The following is a 16853-nucleotide window of genomic DNA, read 5'->3' as shown; positions in this document are numbered from 1 at the left end:
TCATGGAAGCACCGACAGGGTGCATCTGGCAGGTTCACAGTGAGTCCAACCCACTCATGTTCATGTGCTTTCCCCAGTCCAGTTAGGTCTAGTCAGTACTCCCTAAGTCTCCCTTTAGTGAGGGAAGTTCATTGTTGTTTCCAGCCCAAGGCTGTTTCCAGACTTGGCAATAGCAACAGCGACACAATGGTCAATGGTTGAGTGTTTGAAAATTAAGTACAGCCATCCCTCTGTCCACAGGCAATTGGTTCCAGGACGAATAGGTTTGCAGATACCAAAACCCACGGATAGTTAAGTCCCTTATATAAAATGGCATAGTATTTGCATATAACCTATACACATCGTCCCATAGACTTTAAATGATCTCTAGATTACTGTTAGTACCTAATGCAATGTAAATGCTATGTAAATAGTTGTAAATACAATGTAAATGCTATGCAAACAGTTGCCGGCATGCCACAAATTCACGTTTTTGGAACTTTCTGGAATTTTCTTTTTAATATTTTCAATCCCTGGTTGGTTACATCTGAGGATGCAGAATCCATGCATACAGAGGACCAACTGTACCTTCCTCAAGAACTAGGGTTGTTTCTGTTTTTCAGTCCAGTCAAGTTAATCCAAAAACCCACTACTTCTCAACTGAACAAGAGACTTTTTTCTTTCCCATAGGTTTTTTTTTTTTTCTTTTGGATTTAGAAAATTTCTCAATCATCAAGCAGACATCAAAAATGCTGATCTAGATAAGCACTGTCCAACAGAAATAAGATTTAAAATTTTCCTAGGAGCCACATTAAAAAAAGCAAAAAGATATATGAAACTATTGTATTAGAATATTTTATTTAACACACTCTAACAAAAATATTACTGTATAATCAATACAAAAGATTATTAATGAGATATTTCAGATTTTGTTCTCATACTTTCTTTTTCCAGTACCATATTGGACTGTGCAGATCTAGAGCTATCTTTAAATTGACATGGAAAGACTTCTACAATTCACTGCTCTATGAACAAGGAGTTTACCAAGATGTATAGCATGATCTCATTTTAACTATAAAAATCTGTTTCTGTGTGTTCAGATATGGATAGACAATAATCTGCAACACCAAAAGGTGATAGCAGTTATCTCTAAGAAGTAGAATTATGTATGGTTGGTCATTATTTTCTACTTTGTGCTCTTTTGTACTTTCTAAATTTCTTTGCAGTAAACATGCACTGCTTAAATTATCAGGAAAACTATAAAGCTAGCCTTTAAAAAAAAAAATCTCTCCCTTATTTTAAGCTATACCACCCTGATCCTGCTGGCACTGTAGCCACTGTCCTATTTCCAGCTAACAGAAAGGATGGACAAACATAACACCCCCTGCCCCTTGCGCCAGCCACTGTCATACTTACAGCCAATCATCATGATGGCCACTGCAAAGATCTTCTCGATGTCTGTGGATGGGGCGATGTTCCCAAAGCCCACACTGGTGAGGCTGGTCATGGTGAAATACAACGAGGAGATGTACACGGAATTCTTGCTGGGACCCCCTTCCCATTTCCCTGAGCCGGACCCATTAAACTGGTAAGGGGTGCCAATGTCCATCGCCAGCTGGTAGAGCCAGCTGTTGTTGCGGATGGTCTTGGTGTCCTCGTCGAAGATCTCATAGTCCCCAATGCTGTACCAAATGCAGGCCATCCAGTGAGCAGCCAGCCCGAACACACACACCAGCAGGACCAGCACGGCTGCCCCATATTCAATGTAGTGGTCCAGCTTCCGGGCCACTCGCCCCAGACGGAGCAGCCGGACAACCTTCAGAGAGCTGAACAGGCTGCTGATGCCCTGGAAGAAGAGGAGCACAGGGTCAAGGCCAAGAAACAAAGATACTAACAACTCCTTCCCTCCACTCACCAGGGCTGGTCCTTCAGCACAGTGTATTCCCTGAGATGCAATATAAGGCAACCTTTAAAACATTGTTTCAAAGTAAGTCATAATATGGAGAAATGCTCCATATATATTGTATACTTATTGTATATATTTGTATACTTATGCACAATATAATTAGAAGTTTTTCCAAGGTATATGGAAGGGAGATTTCCATTAGCTTTTTTTGTTTTTTACTTCCTTTAAAAAGCAAATAAAAAAATAAGACAAATAAAACTGGAATTTTATTCTAATTATATTCAGTATAAGTATACAAATACATATGAGCATTTTTCCATATCATTACTCATTTTAAAATAATATTAAGCCCTCCAGAAAGTAGGCATAGAGGGAACTTTCCTCAACATAATAAAGGCCATATATGACAAACCCACAGCCAACATCGTCCTCAATGGTGAAAAACTGAAACCATTTCTACTAAGATCAGGAATAAGACAAGGTTGCCCACTCTCACCACTATTATTCAACATAGTTTTGGAAGTTTTAGCCACAGCAATCAGAGAAGAAAAAGAAATAAAAGGAATCCAAACTGGAAAAGAAGAAGTAAAGCTGTCACTGTTTGCAGATGACATGATACTATACATAGAGAATCCTAAAGATGTTACCAGAAAATTACTAGAGCTAATCAATGAATTTGGTAAAGTAGCAGGATACAAAATTAATGCACAGAAATCTCTTGCATTCCTATATACTAATGATGAAAAATCTGAAAGAGAAATTAACAAAACACTCCCGTTTATCATTGCAACAAAAAGAATAAAATATCTAGGAATAAACCTACCTAAGGAGACAAAAGACCAGTATGCAGAAAATTATAAGACACTGATGAAAGAAATTAAAGATGATACAAATAGATGGAGAGATATACCATGTTCTTGGATTGGAAGAATCAACACTGTGAAAATGACTCTACTACCCAAAGCAATCTACAGATTCAATGCAATCCCTATCAAACTACCAATGGCATTTTTCACAGAACTAGAAGAAAAAATTTTACAATGTGTATGGAAACACAAAAGGCCCCGAATAGCCAAAGCAATCTTGAGAAAGAAAAACGGAGCTGGAGGAATCAGGCTCCCTGACTTCAGACTATACTACAAAGCTACAGTAATCAAGACAGTATGGTACTGGCACAGAAACAGAAATATAGATCAGTGGAACAGGATAGAAAGTCCAGAGATAAACCCACACACCTATGGTCACCTTATCTTTGATAAAGGAGGCAAGAATATACAATGGAGAAAAGACAGCCTCTTCAATAAGTGGTGCTGGGAAAACTGGACAGCTACGTGTAAAAGAATGAAATTAGAATACTCCCTAACACCATACACAAAAATAAACTCAAAATGGATTAAAGACCTAAATGTAAGGCCAGACACTATCAAACTCTTAGAGGAAAACATAGGCAGAACACTCTATGACATAAATCACAGCAAGATCCTTTTTGACCCAGCTCCTAGAGAAATGGAAATAAAAACACAAATAAACAAATGGGACCTAATGTAACTTAAAAGCTTTTGCACAGCAAAGGAAACCATAAACAAGACCAAAAGACAACCCTCAGAATGGGAGAAAATATTTGCAAATGAAGCAACTGACAAAGGATTAATCTCCAAGATTTACAAGCAGCTCATGCAGCTCAATATCAGAAAAACAAACAACCCAATCCAAAAATGGGCAGAAGACCTAAATAGACATTTCTCCAAAGAAGATATACAGATGGCCAACAGACACATGAAAGAATGCTCAACATCATTAATCATTAGAGAAATGCAAATCAAAACTACAATGAGATATCATCTCACACCAGTCAGAATGTCCATCATCAAAAAATCTACAAACAATAAATGCTGAAGAGGGTGTGGAGAAAAGGGAACCCTCTTGCACTGTTGGTGGGAATGTAAATTGATACAGCCACTATGGAGAACAGTATGGAGGTTCCTTAAAAAACTACAAATAGAACTACCATACGACCCAGCAATCCCACTACTGGGCACATACCCTGAGAAAACCATAATTCAAAAAGAGTCATGTACCAAAATGTTCATTGCAGCTCTATTTACAATAGCCAGGACATGGAAGCAACCTAAATGTCCATCGACAGATGAATGGATAAAGAAGATGTGGCACATATATACAATGGAATATTACTCAGTCATAAAAAGGAACGAAACTGAGGTATTTGTAGTGAGGTGGAAGGACCTAGAGACTGTCATACAGAGTGAAGTAAGTCAGAAAGAGAAAAACAAATACCGTATGCTAACACATATATATGGAATCTAAAAAAAAAAAAAAAAAAATGGGCATGAAGAACCTAGGGGCAAGACAGGAATAAAGATGCAGACCTACTAGAGAATGGACTTGAGGATACGGGGAGGGGGAAGGGTAAGCTGGGACAAAGTGAGAGAGTGGCATGGACATTTATACACTATTAAACATAAAATAGATAGCTAGTGGGAAGCAGCCGCATAGCACAGGGAGATCAGCTCGGTGCTTTGTGACCACCTAGAGGGGTGGGATAGGGAGGGTGGGAGGGAGGGAGATGCAAGAGGGAAGAGATATGGGGATATATGTATATGTATAACTGATTCACTTTGTTATAAAGCAGAAACTAACACACCATTGTAAAGCAATTATACTCCAATAAAGATGCTAATAAATAAATAATTAAATAAATAAAATAATATTAAGGGTTGTGTAAAATTTCATATTAAGTAATGAAATATTTTAAGAGTTGCATATTTATTTCATATTGTATATTTCACTCTAATTATATTGTGCATACATATACAAATATTTATGTGTTGAAAAACAGGAAACACACGGAAAAACATATAAAACATTAACAGTGGTTATTGCTGCACTGTCAAGTTATGGAATTACAGGCAATTTTTGTTATATTTGTATATATTTTTGTTACGCTTATACATATTTACTTTACAATTACAAAAAAATAGTTTTTAAGATAAAAATAAAGAAACAGCTGAGAAGAATAAAGAATTGAGATTCTGTTTTCTCAGGAAAGTTACAAATTCTTGGAAGGCTACATCACTTCCCTCAGGCCAGGGATACAATCAGACACAATGTACTTAATCACAGTCAATCAAAGAATCTCAGAGCCAGAAGAAGCCTGATTTCACCTGGTCAAGCCTCCTCCTTCCAGTCCCACCGGGACAGGCCTATTCTCTGAATAGTAGTTCTCTAGGGAATAGCACTGTGGTAGGGGCAGGAATACCAGTGTAGAAATCTGTCAAATGGGGTCTGACGCCCAGGTAAGCCGCTAACTTCCCATGTGAATGTGGACAATGCAGCTACCTCTTAGTTCCCTTGTCTAGACAATGTGGGAGGTGGACTGGAGGAGCTCTGCATCTTCTCCAAATGCTCATGAACTTTTATCTCCAAAGGGAACTGAAACATATTACAGAAGCTGTACATTCAAAACCTCAAAACTCCTATTTCAAAGTGATTCCAAGGTGTAGGAAAGGAGATTTCCATTAAACTTTTCCTACTTCTATTAAAAAGCAAACAAGCAAACGGCATAAAGACATTTCTTTGAACTAAGACTTCGGTCTCCCTTACGTAGCAAAAATCCAGCAGCAGAATGATGCCCTTCACCAGGTAGAATGAATGACTTATCACTATCCTAAGGACTGGACAGTTTCCAGGTCACTGCTATTCTCTTTTGTCCTCCATACCCTTAATGACAACCCCCAAGGGTTAGGATATGTCACAGACAGAAGGAAAACGTGTAAATGCTTTCTAGTGAGTCTGTGTCAGAGGCTCACCAAGGCTGCTTTCTTCTCCTGGGCACATAGCTAACCACATTTCCCAGCCTCTTTCCATCTGGGTGGGTCTCTGGAACTAGTTCTGGCCAGTGGAATGTGAGGTGAAATGAGTGTCACTTCCAAGCCAAGACAGCTAAAAGTTAAGTGTGCTTTCTCTACAAGCTTTTTCTTTCCCCTGGCATGCGTTCCTTGAGGCCAAGTACTGAAGGTGGTGGATGTACAGCATGGAAGGGGCCTGGGTACCTACAAGACTATGTGGAACACCCCCTCCCCCCCAAATCATCTTGAAACCTATTGTGATGTCAATAAAAAAAGGAACCTCTGAAGTAAGCCACTGAAACTTTTGGGGATATTTGTTACAGCAGCTATTATTAGCTGTCTCTGACAAATGACCACACAAACCATATGGAGCATAGACTTCGCAATAAAAACCACAGATCAGATTACCACAAATTATTTCATTGAGGTAGGGGTGAAGGAGGTGGGATTTATTGCCCTTTAAAAAAAAAAAAAAACAGGGACTCCCCTAGTGGCACAGTGATTAAGAATCCGCCTGCCGGGCTTCCCTGGTGGTGCAGTGGTTGCGAATCTGCCTGCCAATGCAGGGGACACGGGTTCGAGCCCTGGTCTGGGAAGATCCCACATGCCGCGGAGCAACTAGGCCCGTGAGCCACAACTACTGAGCCTGCGCGTCTGGAGCCTGTGCTCCGCAATGAGAGGCCGCGATAGTGAGAGGCCCGCGCACCGCGATGAAGAGTGGCCCCCGCTTGCCGCAACTAGAGAAAGCCCTCGCACAGAAACGAAGACCCAACACAGCCAAAAACATAAATAAATAAATTAATTAATTAAAAAAAAAATCCGCCTGCCAATGCAGGGGATATGGGTTCGATCCCTGGTCCGGAAAGATCCCATGCCGTGGAGAAAGTAAGCCCATGCACCACAACTACTGAGCCTGCACTCTAGAGCATGCGAGCCGCAACTGCTGGGCCCACGTGCCACAACTACTGAAGCCCGCATGCCTAGATCCCATGCTCTGCAACAAGAGAAGCCACTGCATTGAGAAGCCCGCGCACTGCAGCGAAGAGTAGCCCCCCGCTCGCCACAACTAGAGAAAGCCCGCGCACAGCAACAAAGACCTAACTCAGCCAAAAATTAAATAAAAATTAAAATAAGAAACAAATAACAGTTCTGTAGCCATAAAACTCACAAGAGAAATAATCATTTCTGGCCCAACATACACCTGCAAACAGATAATAATGGGTTTTTCTAGGCCAAGAGACTACATCCCCAGGGTCGGTTCATCCAAACTGCTAACTATGACGAAGTTTACCATTGGCATGTCCAATATTCATCCCCTGGATCCCCTTCTCCCTCCATGTGCTTTTCGCAAAAATCTGCCATGAGAAAATCCTCATATTAAGGTGTAAAAGACTGATGAGGGTAAATGGGTATCCCCTCTCCACAGAGTATTTGCATTTTATCAGAGGGAAACCAGTTTCCAATAGTGGAATTAAAAGCACCCACAGCCTGGATGAAGGAGATATTTTGGGAGGCAAAGGAGCCTTTTTGATGACTCAGAAATCAAACACATATAAGCAGCCACTTATTCGCCACCTCCTCATAAGGATGTTCCTGAAATCATCTTTCAAAGCAGTTCTACTCTGAAGCAGAACTTATTACCCAGGGCAAAATGACTGCCTCGTCATTTTTTCCTCACTCATATTCAACCCAAAGCAACATTTATGGAGAACTGACTATGTACTCCGTATGCTAATGCTACAGGGAAGAGATTAAAATGGTGCTGTCTTTGTCTTCTTGCTCACTATTGCATCTTCAGTGCCTGGCATGTGGAGGATGCTTGATAGAAAGAAAGGAGAGAGGAAGCAAAAGCCTAATAACTAATGAGAGATAATAAATAACTAGTTATTAGCAGGAGCCTAATAACTAATATGATTAGTGAAGAGATACTTCTACCTAATAGTCACAGAACTTGAGAGCTGAGAGGGAGCATAAAAATCATCTAGTCCAGCTCCTCTGAGCCCAGCAAAGTCTTCTAGAGCTCCCTTAAGGAATGGTCATTCAGCCTCTCCTTGAACTCTCCCGTACCTCTTGAAGATCCCATTCTGTGGCAGGCATTCACAGAGATGAACAACTGGGTCCCATCATCTTTCACATCTCCCTTATGCTCCATCTGCACTTCATCCTTCTTCCCTTCTCCATCCCTTCCCAGTGGCCACCACATCACATGAAACTACCCAAAGGCTATGCTATCCTCTGGCCATATACTCCAGACAACACAAGCATCCCAGACAGTGGATGCATACGGGCATCTCTGTGCCTGCTCCCTCAGCCCAGAATGCCCAGGTCCCCAATTTCTGCCAGGTGGTACACTAGTTATCCTTCAGGTCTGCCACTACCTCCACCCTACAGACTTCCATGACCACCCCGGAGTCACAACCGATCCCTCACCCTTCCATGTGTCCACGGTATTCTGTATCCATCACTTTGCATTAAAGTTTCCTATACCCGGTTCCCCAACTACATCAGAACTACATCTTCCTGAAGGTAGAAGCCATTTGTTATTCATTTTAGAAGCTTCTTATATTGGGTTGAATAGTGTTCCTCCCCAAATTCAAGTCTTTCCCAGAACCCCAGAATGTAACCTTATGTGGAAATAGGGCCGCAAGTACAGGTAGTTAGTTAAGATGAGGTCATATTGGAATATGGTGGACCCAGAATCCAGTATGACAGGTGTCCTTATAAGACAAACACAGAAAGACACGTGTGACTATGAATGCAGAGGTTGGAGTGATATGTCTTCAAGCCAAGGAATGCCAAGGATTACCAGCAACACCAGAAGCTAAGAGAAAGGCATGGAACAGATTCTCTTCTAGAGCCTTCAAAGAGAGGATGGCCCAGCTTACACCTTGATTTTAGATGTCTAGCCTCCAGAACTGTGGGAAAATAAATTTCTGCTGTATTAAGCCACCCAGTTCGTGGTAATTTGTCACAGCAGCCCTAGGAAACTAATATATCTATACAAGGTTTAAAGCCAGCACCTTCTCAGAGCAGGTCTCAAATGTTTATTCTAAACTAAATTGAAGAGTTTGGCTTATGAGAGAATTCTTTCTCATTTTAACGAGCTTCTGGAACAATATAAAATAAGCACTTCCTCATTGTGTTATCTGTGTATACACAGATGCTCTACTACACGGTTTTGCATCAGTTCCCTCTTATTGCACTAACAGTTGGAATTCTAACTGTTTAAAAGCATTTCAAGCTATTAATTTGGTTTTGTTTCTTATTTGCCTGAAGTTCAGTGGATTAGATAAATAGAATATTCCAAACTTTTTAAAAATTTTAGTACGCTAAAAATATGACAGCACCATATGGTAGCGAATCACATTTCCCCAGGGACTTCTTATATCAGAAGTCCTGCCTCCCATTTAAATAGTTCCAGAGAGTTCTTTATCAAAACCTTAAAGTTACGAAGAACCAAGGATTTCAAGTTGAGTCCACATGGCTGGAGGACAGTGAGAACCTGGGCTGGTGAGCCTCATCATTGAAGGCCAACAAGTACAAATGGAAGGAAGCCTTCTGAAATCTCAATAACCTCAGTTGTAGTGATCTTGATGTTATTCAGATTGAAATGGACATTTGGTAATTATCAGATTCATTTGTGTGTGAACTATCAAGTTTTGCCTACTTACCCGGACCAAATTATTTCGTTAACTTGGGCTATACCTTGCCTCAACTAGCCATACTCACCAATCTTCTGCTCTTTTTTTTTTTTTCCTGTCGTACACATGAAAATAGCACTGTCACAGACTGATGACAAAGTGTTATTGACAAGAACAACTCAACCTTTCGGGTTCTTGAAAAGTCTCCCCAGGCTTCCAAGTCTGTGTGGTGACACATAGCAACCATAGCAAATTCTGCAGGTACACTCTATTTTTTTTTATTGCTTTCAACCTCACATTACTCAAAATTACTCTTCTCCCACATCCTCCTCCAGCTAAAGGTCTCCTTCATATGCTTCCTCAGAGTCCTCTAGAACCTATCCTCATGCATAGAGAAATTCCCAGCCTCAGGATTTTCATGGATTGTTCCCACCACCTTCCTGCTTTAGTTGAAACTGGCTCTCCCAAGCACCTTGCTTTTCCCCATCCTGGAGTTAGGAGTAGGGAGTTTCAAACTCCACACTTCCATCAAAAAAAAAAGAAAAGAAATTCACCTTCTTTAAGATTCATGCCATCCAGCAATACCACCTCCTCATTACTGTCATCTGATTATTGATAGTTAACATCTATTGAATGCTTACAAATATGCCAGAACTTGGGCTTCATCTTTTATTAATTATCCTATTTATCAACTTCTCTGTCCCTCCCTTTCATCACCTGGCTGCCAGCCCATCTCCTGCTATCAGCATGGGAAACTTTAATGTTCATGGGGAAAAATCATTCAACACTCCAGTCTCTCTACTCCCAGTGACCTTCACCCCCCCTCCACATCCTGGGTCTGGTCATCACTGGGAACGGCTCCATCTCTGAAATCCTACACACCAGCATTCAACACAATGACTACACACTTCCATTCCTCCCACTTTCTCCTTTATCCCATCCAACCTGCTCTTGGGCTTCTCTTTCATATCTCTATCACCATCTATCTCTATCTCATATCTCTATCACCAAAACAAATGTTTTCTGTACCTAACATCCTTCTTTTTTTTTCTCTCAAGTTCTAGAATTCATATACCAGTGCTATTCTCAATAGACACAAACTGAAAATCACTGATATTGTAATACACATTGGAATAAATTAATTAATAGTTAAATGTTTACACTATGGAATCCTATGCAACAGTGGCAATGCATGATCACAACAACAGGCAACCATATAGGTATATTCACAAAGAACATAAGGAATAAAAAAGCCTAATCCAAAAGTGGTTATCCTGTGCCATCACTTAATAACCTTTTTCCTCCTTACATTAGCCAGACTTGAACCCTGACTACTACCACAATGTGGGATGGACTCTCCTCCCTTAGTTCCCACAACACGTCTCTCTCTTTTTTTTTTAACATCTTTATTGGAGTATAATTTCTTCACAGTGGTGTGTTAGTTTCTGCTTTATAAAAATAATTCCCCAAAGCATTGCTCTTGGCCTTTTTCTCTTCGCAATATACCCCTTTCCCTGGGCAGCTGCATCCATTAATGTGGCTTTAACCACCATCTATATACTAATTTCCTGTAAATCCATCTTTCCAAACCAGACATTTCTCCTGACCTTAAGACCCCTGTGGGCATGTCACTGGGATACCCCATGGCTTCCTCAGTCTGACATGTCTAACCCTCAGCCCAGCTCCTATTCCCCAGCTTGGAGAATGTGCCCAAGGTATACAGTCTCCCAAGTGAAAAACTAGATGTCTTCATCTTAGCTATGCAAACTTTTAATTGAATGTTCTTTTTACAAGGGTGATGTTAAGGCATATCAGTATTCCAATGCATAATTTGCTGCCATTTGGATAAAAATGGAAAAATATTTTCTTGTCTATACACATAATATCTGTGGAATTATACACATAAGATACTAGAAACACTGATGGTCCCAGGAAGGGAGATTCTTCATTGTAATATCCTTTTGAATGTTATACCATGTGAATTTTTGTTTATCCAAAAATTTTAAAAATTAAATTATAAAAATAATTAAATACAAGTTTTAAAATATGACCCAACCATTCAATGGCTTTCATTGTCTTCTGAATAAAATTCCATTTTTTGCTAAGCAAAAAAAAAAAAAAAAAAAAAAAGTCCTCTGTAATTTGGTCTTGGACAGCTTCATCATTCACTGCTTCCCTCCCAGGCATCCTCTGCTTTAATCATATCAAATTATTTGTGATTCCACAATCACACTATGCCCTCATGCCTTCACACATGCTGTTCCTTCAGACTCAAGCACTATTCCCCTGGTTGCCTGCCTGGCAAACTCTTCCCCATCCTTAAGGACATTTCTCAATACCCCAGTGGTAGGATGAGTCACATATTTATTACTAAAATTGTGACTGTATCAAGTTTAAAAGTAGTTCACCTTTTAAAATAAATATTAGAGTGAACTCAAATTTATCCCAATAATAGTATTACTCTCTTGTTTGAATTCTAATTTGCTTTCTTGACCCGTAGAGAAAGGAGTATAGGCACGGTGGCACCCTAGAAACTGTGGATCCGATATCATATTCAGGAACAAAATCCACTGAGTGTCTGTGATGGTTAATTTTATGTGTCCACTTGACTGGGACACAGGGTGCCCAGATATTTGGTTAAACATTATTCTGGGTTTGTCTGTGAGGGTGATTCTGGAGTGAGATGAATCAACAGACTGAGTAAAGCAGATCACTCTCCCTAGTGTGGGCAGGCCTCGTCCAATCCCTGGAGGCCTGAATTGAACTAAAAGTCGAATAAGGGAGAATTCATGCTCTCTGACTGCTGTCAAGACTAGAACTTAACCACCTCTCCTGGGTCTCCAGCTTGCAAATGGTGGATTATGGGGCTTCTCAGCCTCCATAATCACCATAATCCAATAATCCTGATCATAGATAGTGATAATATTTATTTTTATATATTTATAATAGATATACATCCTACTGGTTCTGTTTCTCTGTAGCTCCCTGAGTAATACAGGGTCTTAGTGGGAGAAAGGTTGAGAACTGCTAGTCTAAGACATAACGCAGTCATCTCTCCCATGATGCCTTTCCTGATACCCACAGGCAGAGTTCAACATGCCCTGAGCTAGACTCCCGTGACTGGTCCTTGATTCATTCTTCCAACAAATACTTACTGAGCACCTATAATACGAAGCAAACATGGTTTCAAACACTGATAAGAGATCAGTGATGAACTGGACCAATATCCTCACCCTTCTGGCACTTTCATTCAATTGGGAAAGACAGACAATAAGCAAAATAAGTAAAATAAATGGTATGTTATCTGTTATGACAATAAGATGAAAAACTAGCAGGAAATGAAAATAAGGAGTGCCAGGAAGAGGGGGTGACACTCAGTGTTAAATAGGGCTGTGAAGGAAAAATTCACTGAGATTTTGGCATTTAAGTAACAGTTAGTGGAGATGAGAATTTGAGCCACCAGAGCATCTAAGGGAAGCATGCTCCAGACAGAGGGAGCAGCAAGTACCAAATGTCCCAGGGTAGGAAGGTCACACGGTCTTTATATTAGGCCGGCAGGCCCTTGAGATCAGGAAACACACCTTCCATGAGAGTAATAGTTAATTATTATAATTTAATGAAAATAGCAATCTATTGAGTACTTACTAAGTGCCAGACACAGTAAGGGCTTTACAAGCATTATCTCATTTAATCCTCTTAATCTTGTGAGGTAGGTATATTATCTACCCAATTTACAGATGAAGAAACCGATAGAATCGTTTGTCCAGAATCACACAGGTAGAAAGTAGCAGAGTTGCAATCTGAACGCTGACCAACTGACTCCCGAGAGTATGCTTTTAACCCTCTGCTCTAAACACTCCACCTTTAATTTCCCGTCTTTTGAGTTCTAGCTCCTTGCAGATGTTCAATAAGCGTTTGTTGAATGGAAACTCACACTGAGACTTCCTCCAAGGAGAAGTGACAGTAGTAAGTCTAGCGGTCTGTTATAAGGATTTACTACTTTATTAACAGAGCTTAGTTTGTTTGTTATCTTAAAAACAGAGATGACTTCAAGAATAAATGTTCCATGACGATCCCACCACTCTGAGAACTGCAGATCCATTTTAACTGCATAATGGAATAAATTGGCTTACCAGATCTTATTGGAGGTTACACCCTGAAGCTTAAATATAACTTGCTTCCCATTCATTGCTTCAACATTTTACTTTAGTCTCATTTAATTTGATTCAGTCATTTCCTGAAAACTTAGTACAGGAAGACATAGCCCAGAGCTACCAGTGATACAAAACCAAGGCAGACGCAATCCCCTGCCCTCACAGTGCCTACGATCAGACCACAGAGAAGAATACAGCCTGCAAATGACACAGCCTGAAAACACAGACTGCAATGTGGCAGCAAACACAAGTTAGCTGCCACTATAAAGACTGAAAGAGCACAAGTCTGGTGGCGGTGCATAAAGGGAATTTGTTTCTAGTTCACTTAACAGGTCTGTGGACCATATTCAGGGGAAGGATGTGGTTAGGAAGTGTAAGGGAGCTTTTAGCCAGAAATGGGATAGCTTCCAACCTTCCATTGGTTTAATCCAATAATGTATCCAAAAGGCACATCTGCAGTTTTCTTAGAAAACAATCATTGAAGGAAGTTTAGAAATTTTGCTTAAAACCATCCACTTTCTTTCTGTTTACAATTCAAACCATAAAATAAACTGTGTATTTAGTGGTGATATTATACCATCAGGCTCTTTTTCTTTCTAGAGGCTCCAGAAACGGAAATCTTTATCACTGGCCAAATAAAATCCAAAGGATATAGTATACAGAAGCTGGTTTTATCAAGCCCTGTCTCTGTCTTTCTCAGAATAGTAATCTCAGGTTTTCTTCTTCCAGGGAAGTGAAATGAATCCAAGTAGCCTAGACTGTACTTTCTCTCCTATGAAGGAAGAAATAAAATTATGTTGTGTCTGCAAGTCTGATATTGCTGCAGAATCAGCCATGCCCTCAATCTGTTTTAGGCTGATTTAAATTATCAGAGAATTTAAGTCAAATCAATGGCGCAGGTGAAAATCCCAGTGACTTCCAGGTGGGTCATGTCTGTAGGAGTTTTCAGCACTGGGGCCCAAGTAGGGCATTGGTTCACAAATTATTGCCTGGCCAGAGCTCTTGACAGGAAACAACACTGATATTATGAAAGCATCATCTTAACTAGTAACATGTGAAGACTCGGTTGGGCCTCCAGACCACAGGTGATAACACTAATTCATGGAGCGGAGAGGTGCAGATCATTCCCTGTGCAATCTAATTTGGCTTAAAAGACACCCTCCTTCCCCAAACATGATCCACTTCATTCTCATCTTCACCCAAAACCAAGCTTCAAAAAGACCCCAGAAGACCCCAAAAGCTGTAAAGTAGCCCCCAAATGTATAGCCTCATGACAAGCACGAGGAACGTGGGGTATGGCCTTGAGGCCTCCACCAGGGTGGCGAGGAGGGATGACTCACGCAGCTGGTTTAGATGTGGGAAATGTTCCTGAGGTTTGGGGAGCCTGGCAGAGCAAACAGCAGGCCAGTAGCCCACACACCCAGGTTGTATCTGTGAGAACTGGGGCAGGTGTGAAGTATTCCCAGAGCTCAGGAACTAGCTCACCTGCATTGGGCAAGCAAAAGCCCCGGGGGACAGAGCATTCCAGGACAAGAGCTACACAAGCTGCTGGGCACGCTTCTGAGGGACCACAGGGAACCCAAAGAAGGGTCCCTGGAGTAGGCTATGGGGTCGGCTTAGCCCCCAGGACCCTTCTCGATGTTACTGACACACAGGGCACTGAGAAAGGGATGGGGAGAAACAGAAGACTCTCAGATGACAGCATGGTCCTAACTTCAGGGATTCCCAGGTTTAAGGTAATAAGAACTCCCTTTTGGCTAGGAGGAGGGTCTGTGCTTCGCCTTTAGTATTGTTCATGGTTTTAACTCTGTCCCATCTTCACAATAGATTGAAAGCCCTCAAGGGCTATTCCTCCATGCATCCTCAGCAGTGAGTGGTGATGGGATCATTCTAGACTCTTCCATTCCATGAAGCAACTGACAGACACAGAGCTTCACTCTACTAACATCTGGCCCTCTGAGAGTAAGTCTCTGTAGGAATATTGTAAGGAAAAGTTATGGCTCCTTTAAGAGGCTTCTGATAAGTAGAGTTCCAAACTTTCTGGAAGCAGATGGAAGTAAGTAAAGATAATCACCTTTCTTTGTGGTTAAACTAATCAGCAGCTACAATTTTGGGGAATAAGAGAAGCCACAGAGAAAAGAAATTATTTCCTCATTAGAAAAAAAAAAAGGCCACCATGAGGCGGTCCCATGTACACACAAAGCCACATGTAGGACTCAGGCTTGGGGCCAGGCCCTGCCTCTGGCATGCTCTTACTAACTCTGTGACCCTAGTAGGTTACTCAACCTCTCTAAGCCTCATTTCTTCACCTGTAAAGCGGAGGAAATGCATTTACACAGGGTTAATGCTCCCAGAAGTATTAGCTGTTGTTGTCGTTACTCAAGAAGTGGTAGGCTTGCTTTCCTTCAGCTGTGAAAATTCAGCCAAAAAAAAAAAAAAAGTCACAAAGGGGAGAAACTATTTGCCCTCAGCAAAAAGGAGAGAAAGGATCTGAAATGTCAGAAAGAAGTCACCTCTAGGTGGTGATTAATAAAGAGGGAAAATAATGCCCCTTCTCTGAAAAGGTGCAAACAAGCAGTCAAGGGTATTCAACAGTCAAGGGTGTACGCTTAGGAAAGCAGGCAGGGGTCCTGGCCTCGTGCTTCTGGACACGCAGAGCTCCAGGGGTAAGTGAAAGTCAGTCTCACCTGATGCTGGGCTGCAACCCTCAAGCTTTGTAACTGCCCAGCCTCAAGACCGAAGAAAGAGCCCAGAGACAGCAGCAGAGACATCAATGGATTACTGGACAAGGGACTCTTACGCAGGCTGAGGCAGAAGGTCCTGAGCAACACCACATCATACGCAGCAGGCAGCAGGCAGAACATGGCAGCATCGCAGGCTAGCATTCATAGGGGAAGTGACGGTCAGGTTGGCTCATCAGTTACCAGGGAAACCAGCGGCTGGGGCACGCCCCTCACAGCCCCTCAGGTTAACGACCAACACAAGGGCAGATGTCTTCCTTTAATAAGCTAGCAGGTGGACCTGTTCTGGCCTAAGGATTAGAACAATCGCTAGCTGGGGTGGGGACAAGCACGCTCGTGGGAGTAGGGTGCAGGTGAAGCAGGGACTGGTTCAGAGGGCATACAAAGAGCAAGAGATCAGCCATGTTGGGTGGCCTGGCCATACACCTGATAAGGATATGAAAGCCCGAGGATATCTGGAAAACGAATAGAACACAACTTACACCTAGGTATTTGTACTTCTAAATGCACTTTAAAGGTCTAGCACTTTGATTACAATGATTACAAGTTATTAAAATAACAAACAT

At 41.3% G+C, this 16853-nt stretch overlaps 1 protein-coding gene across 2 annotated transcripts in view; it reads right to left on the bottom strand.

The window, feature by feature from the left end:
- The window catches only part of KCNH1 (potassium voltage-gated channel subfamily H member 1), a 416616-nt gene that overhangs the window by 237037 nt on the left and 162726 nt on the right, over window positions 1-16853 (bottom strand). For both annotated transcript variants that reach the window (XM_068538430.1, XM_068538431.1), the window contains exon 7: window positions 1396-1825. In XM_068538430.1, the coding sequence (XP_068394531.1) occupies window positions 1396-1825 (430 nt within the window). The remainder of the gene's footprint in view (window positions 1-1395; window positions 1826-16853) is intronic.

The sequence above is a fragment of the Eschrichtius robustus genome, chromosome 3 (assembly GCF_028021215.1).
Source record: "Eschrichtius robustus isolate mEscRob2 chromosome 3, mEscRob2.pri, whole genome shotgun sequence".
Lineage (NCBI taxonomy): Eukaryota > Metazoa > Chordata > Mammalia > Artiodactyla > Eschrichtiidae > Eschrichtius > Eschrichtius robustus.
This window is presented reverse-complemented; position numbering and strand designations above follow the sequence as displayed.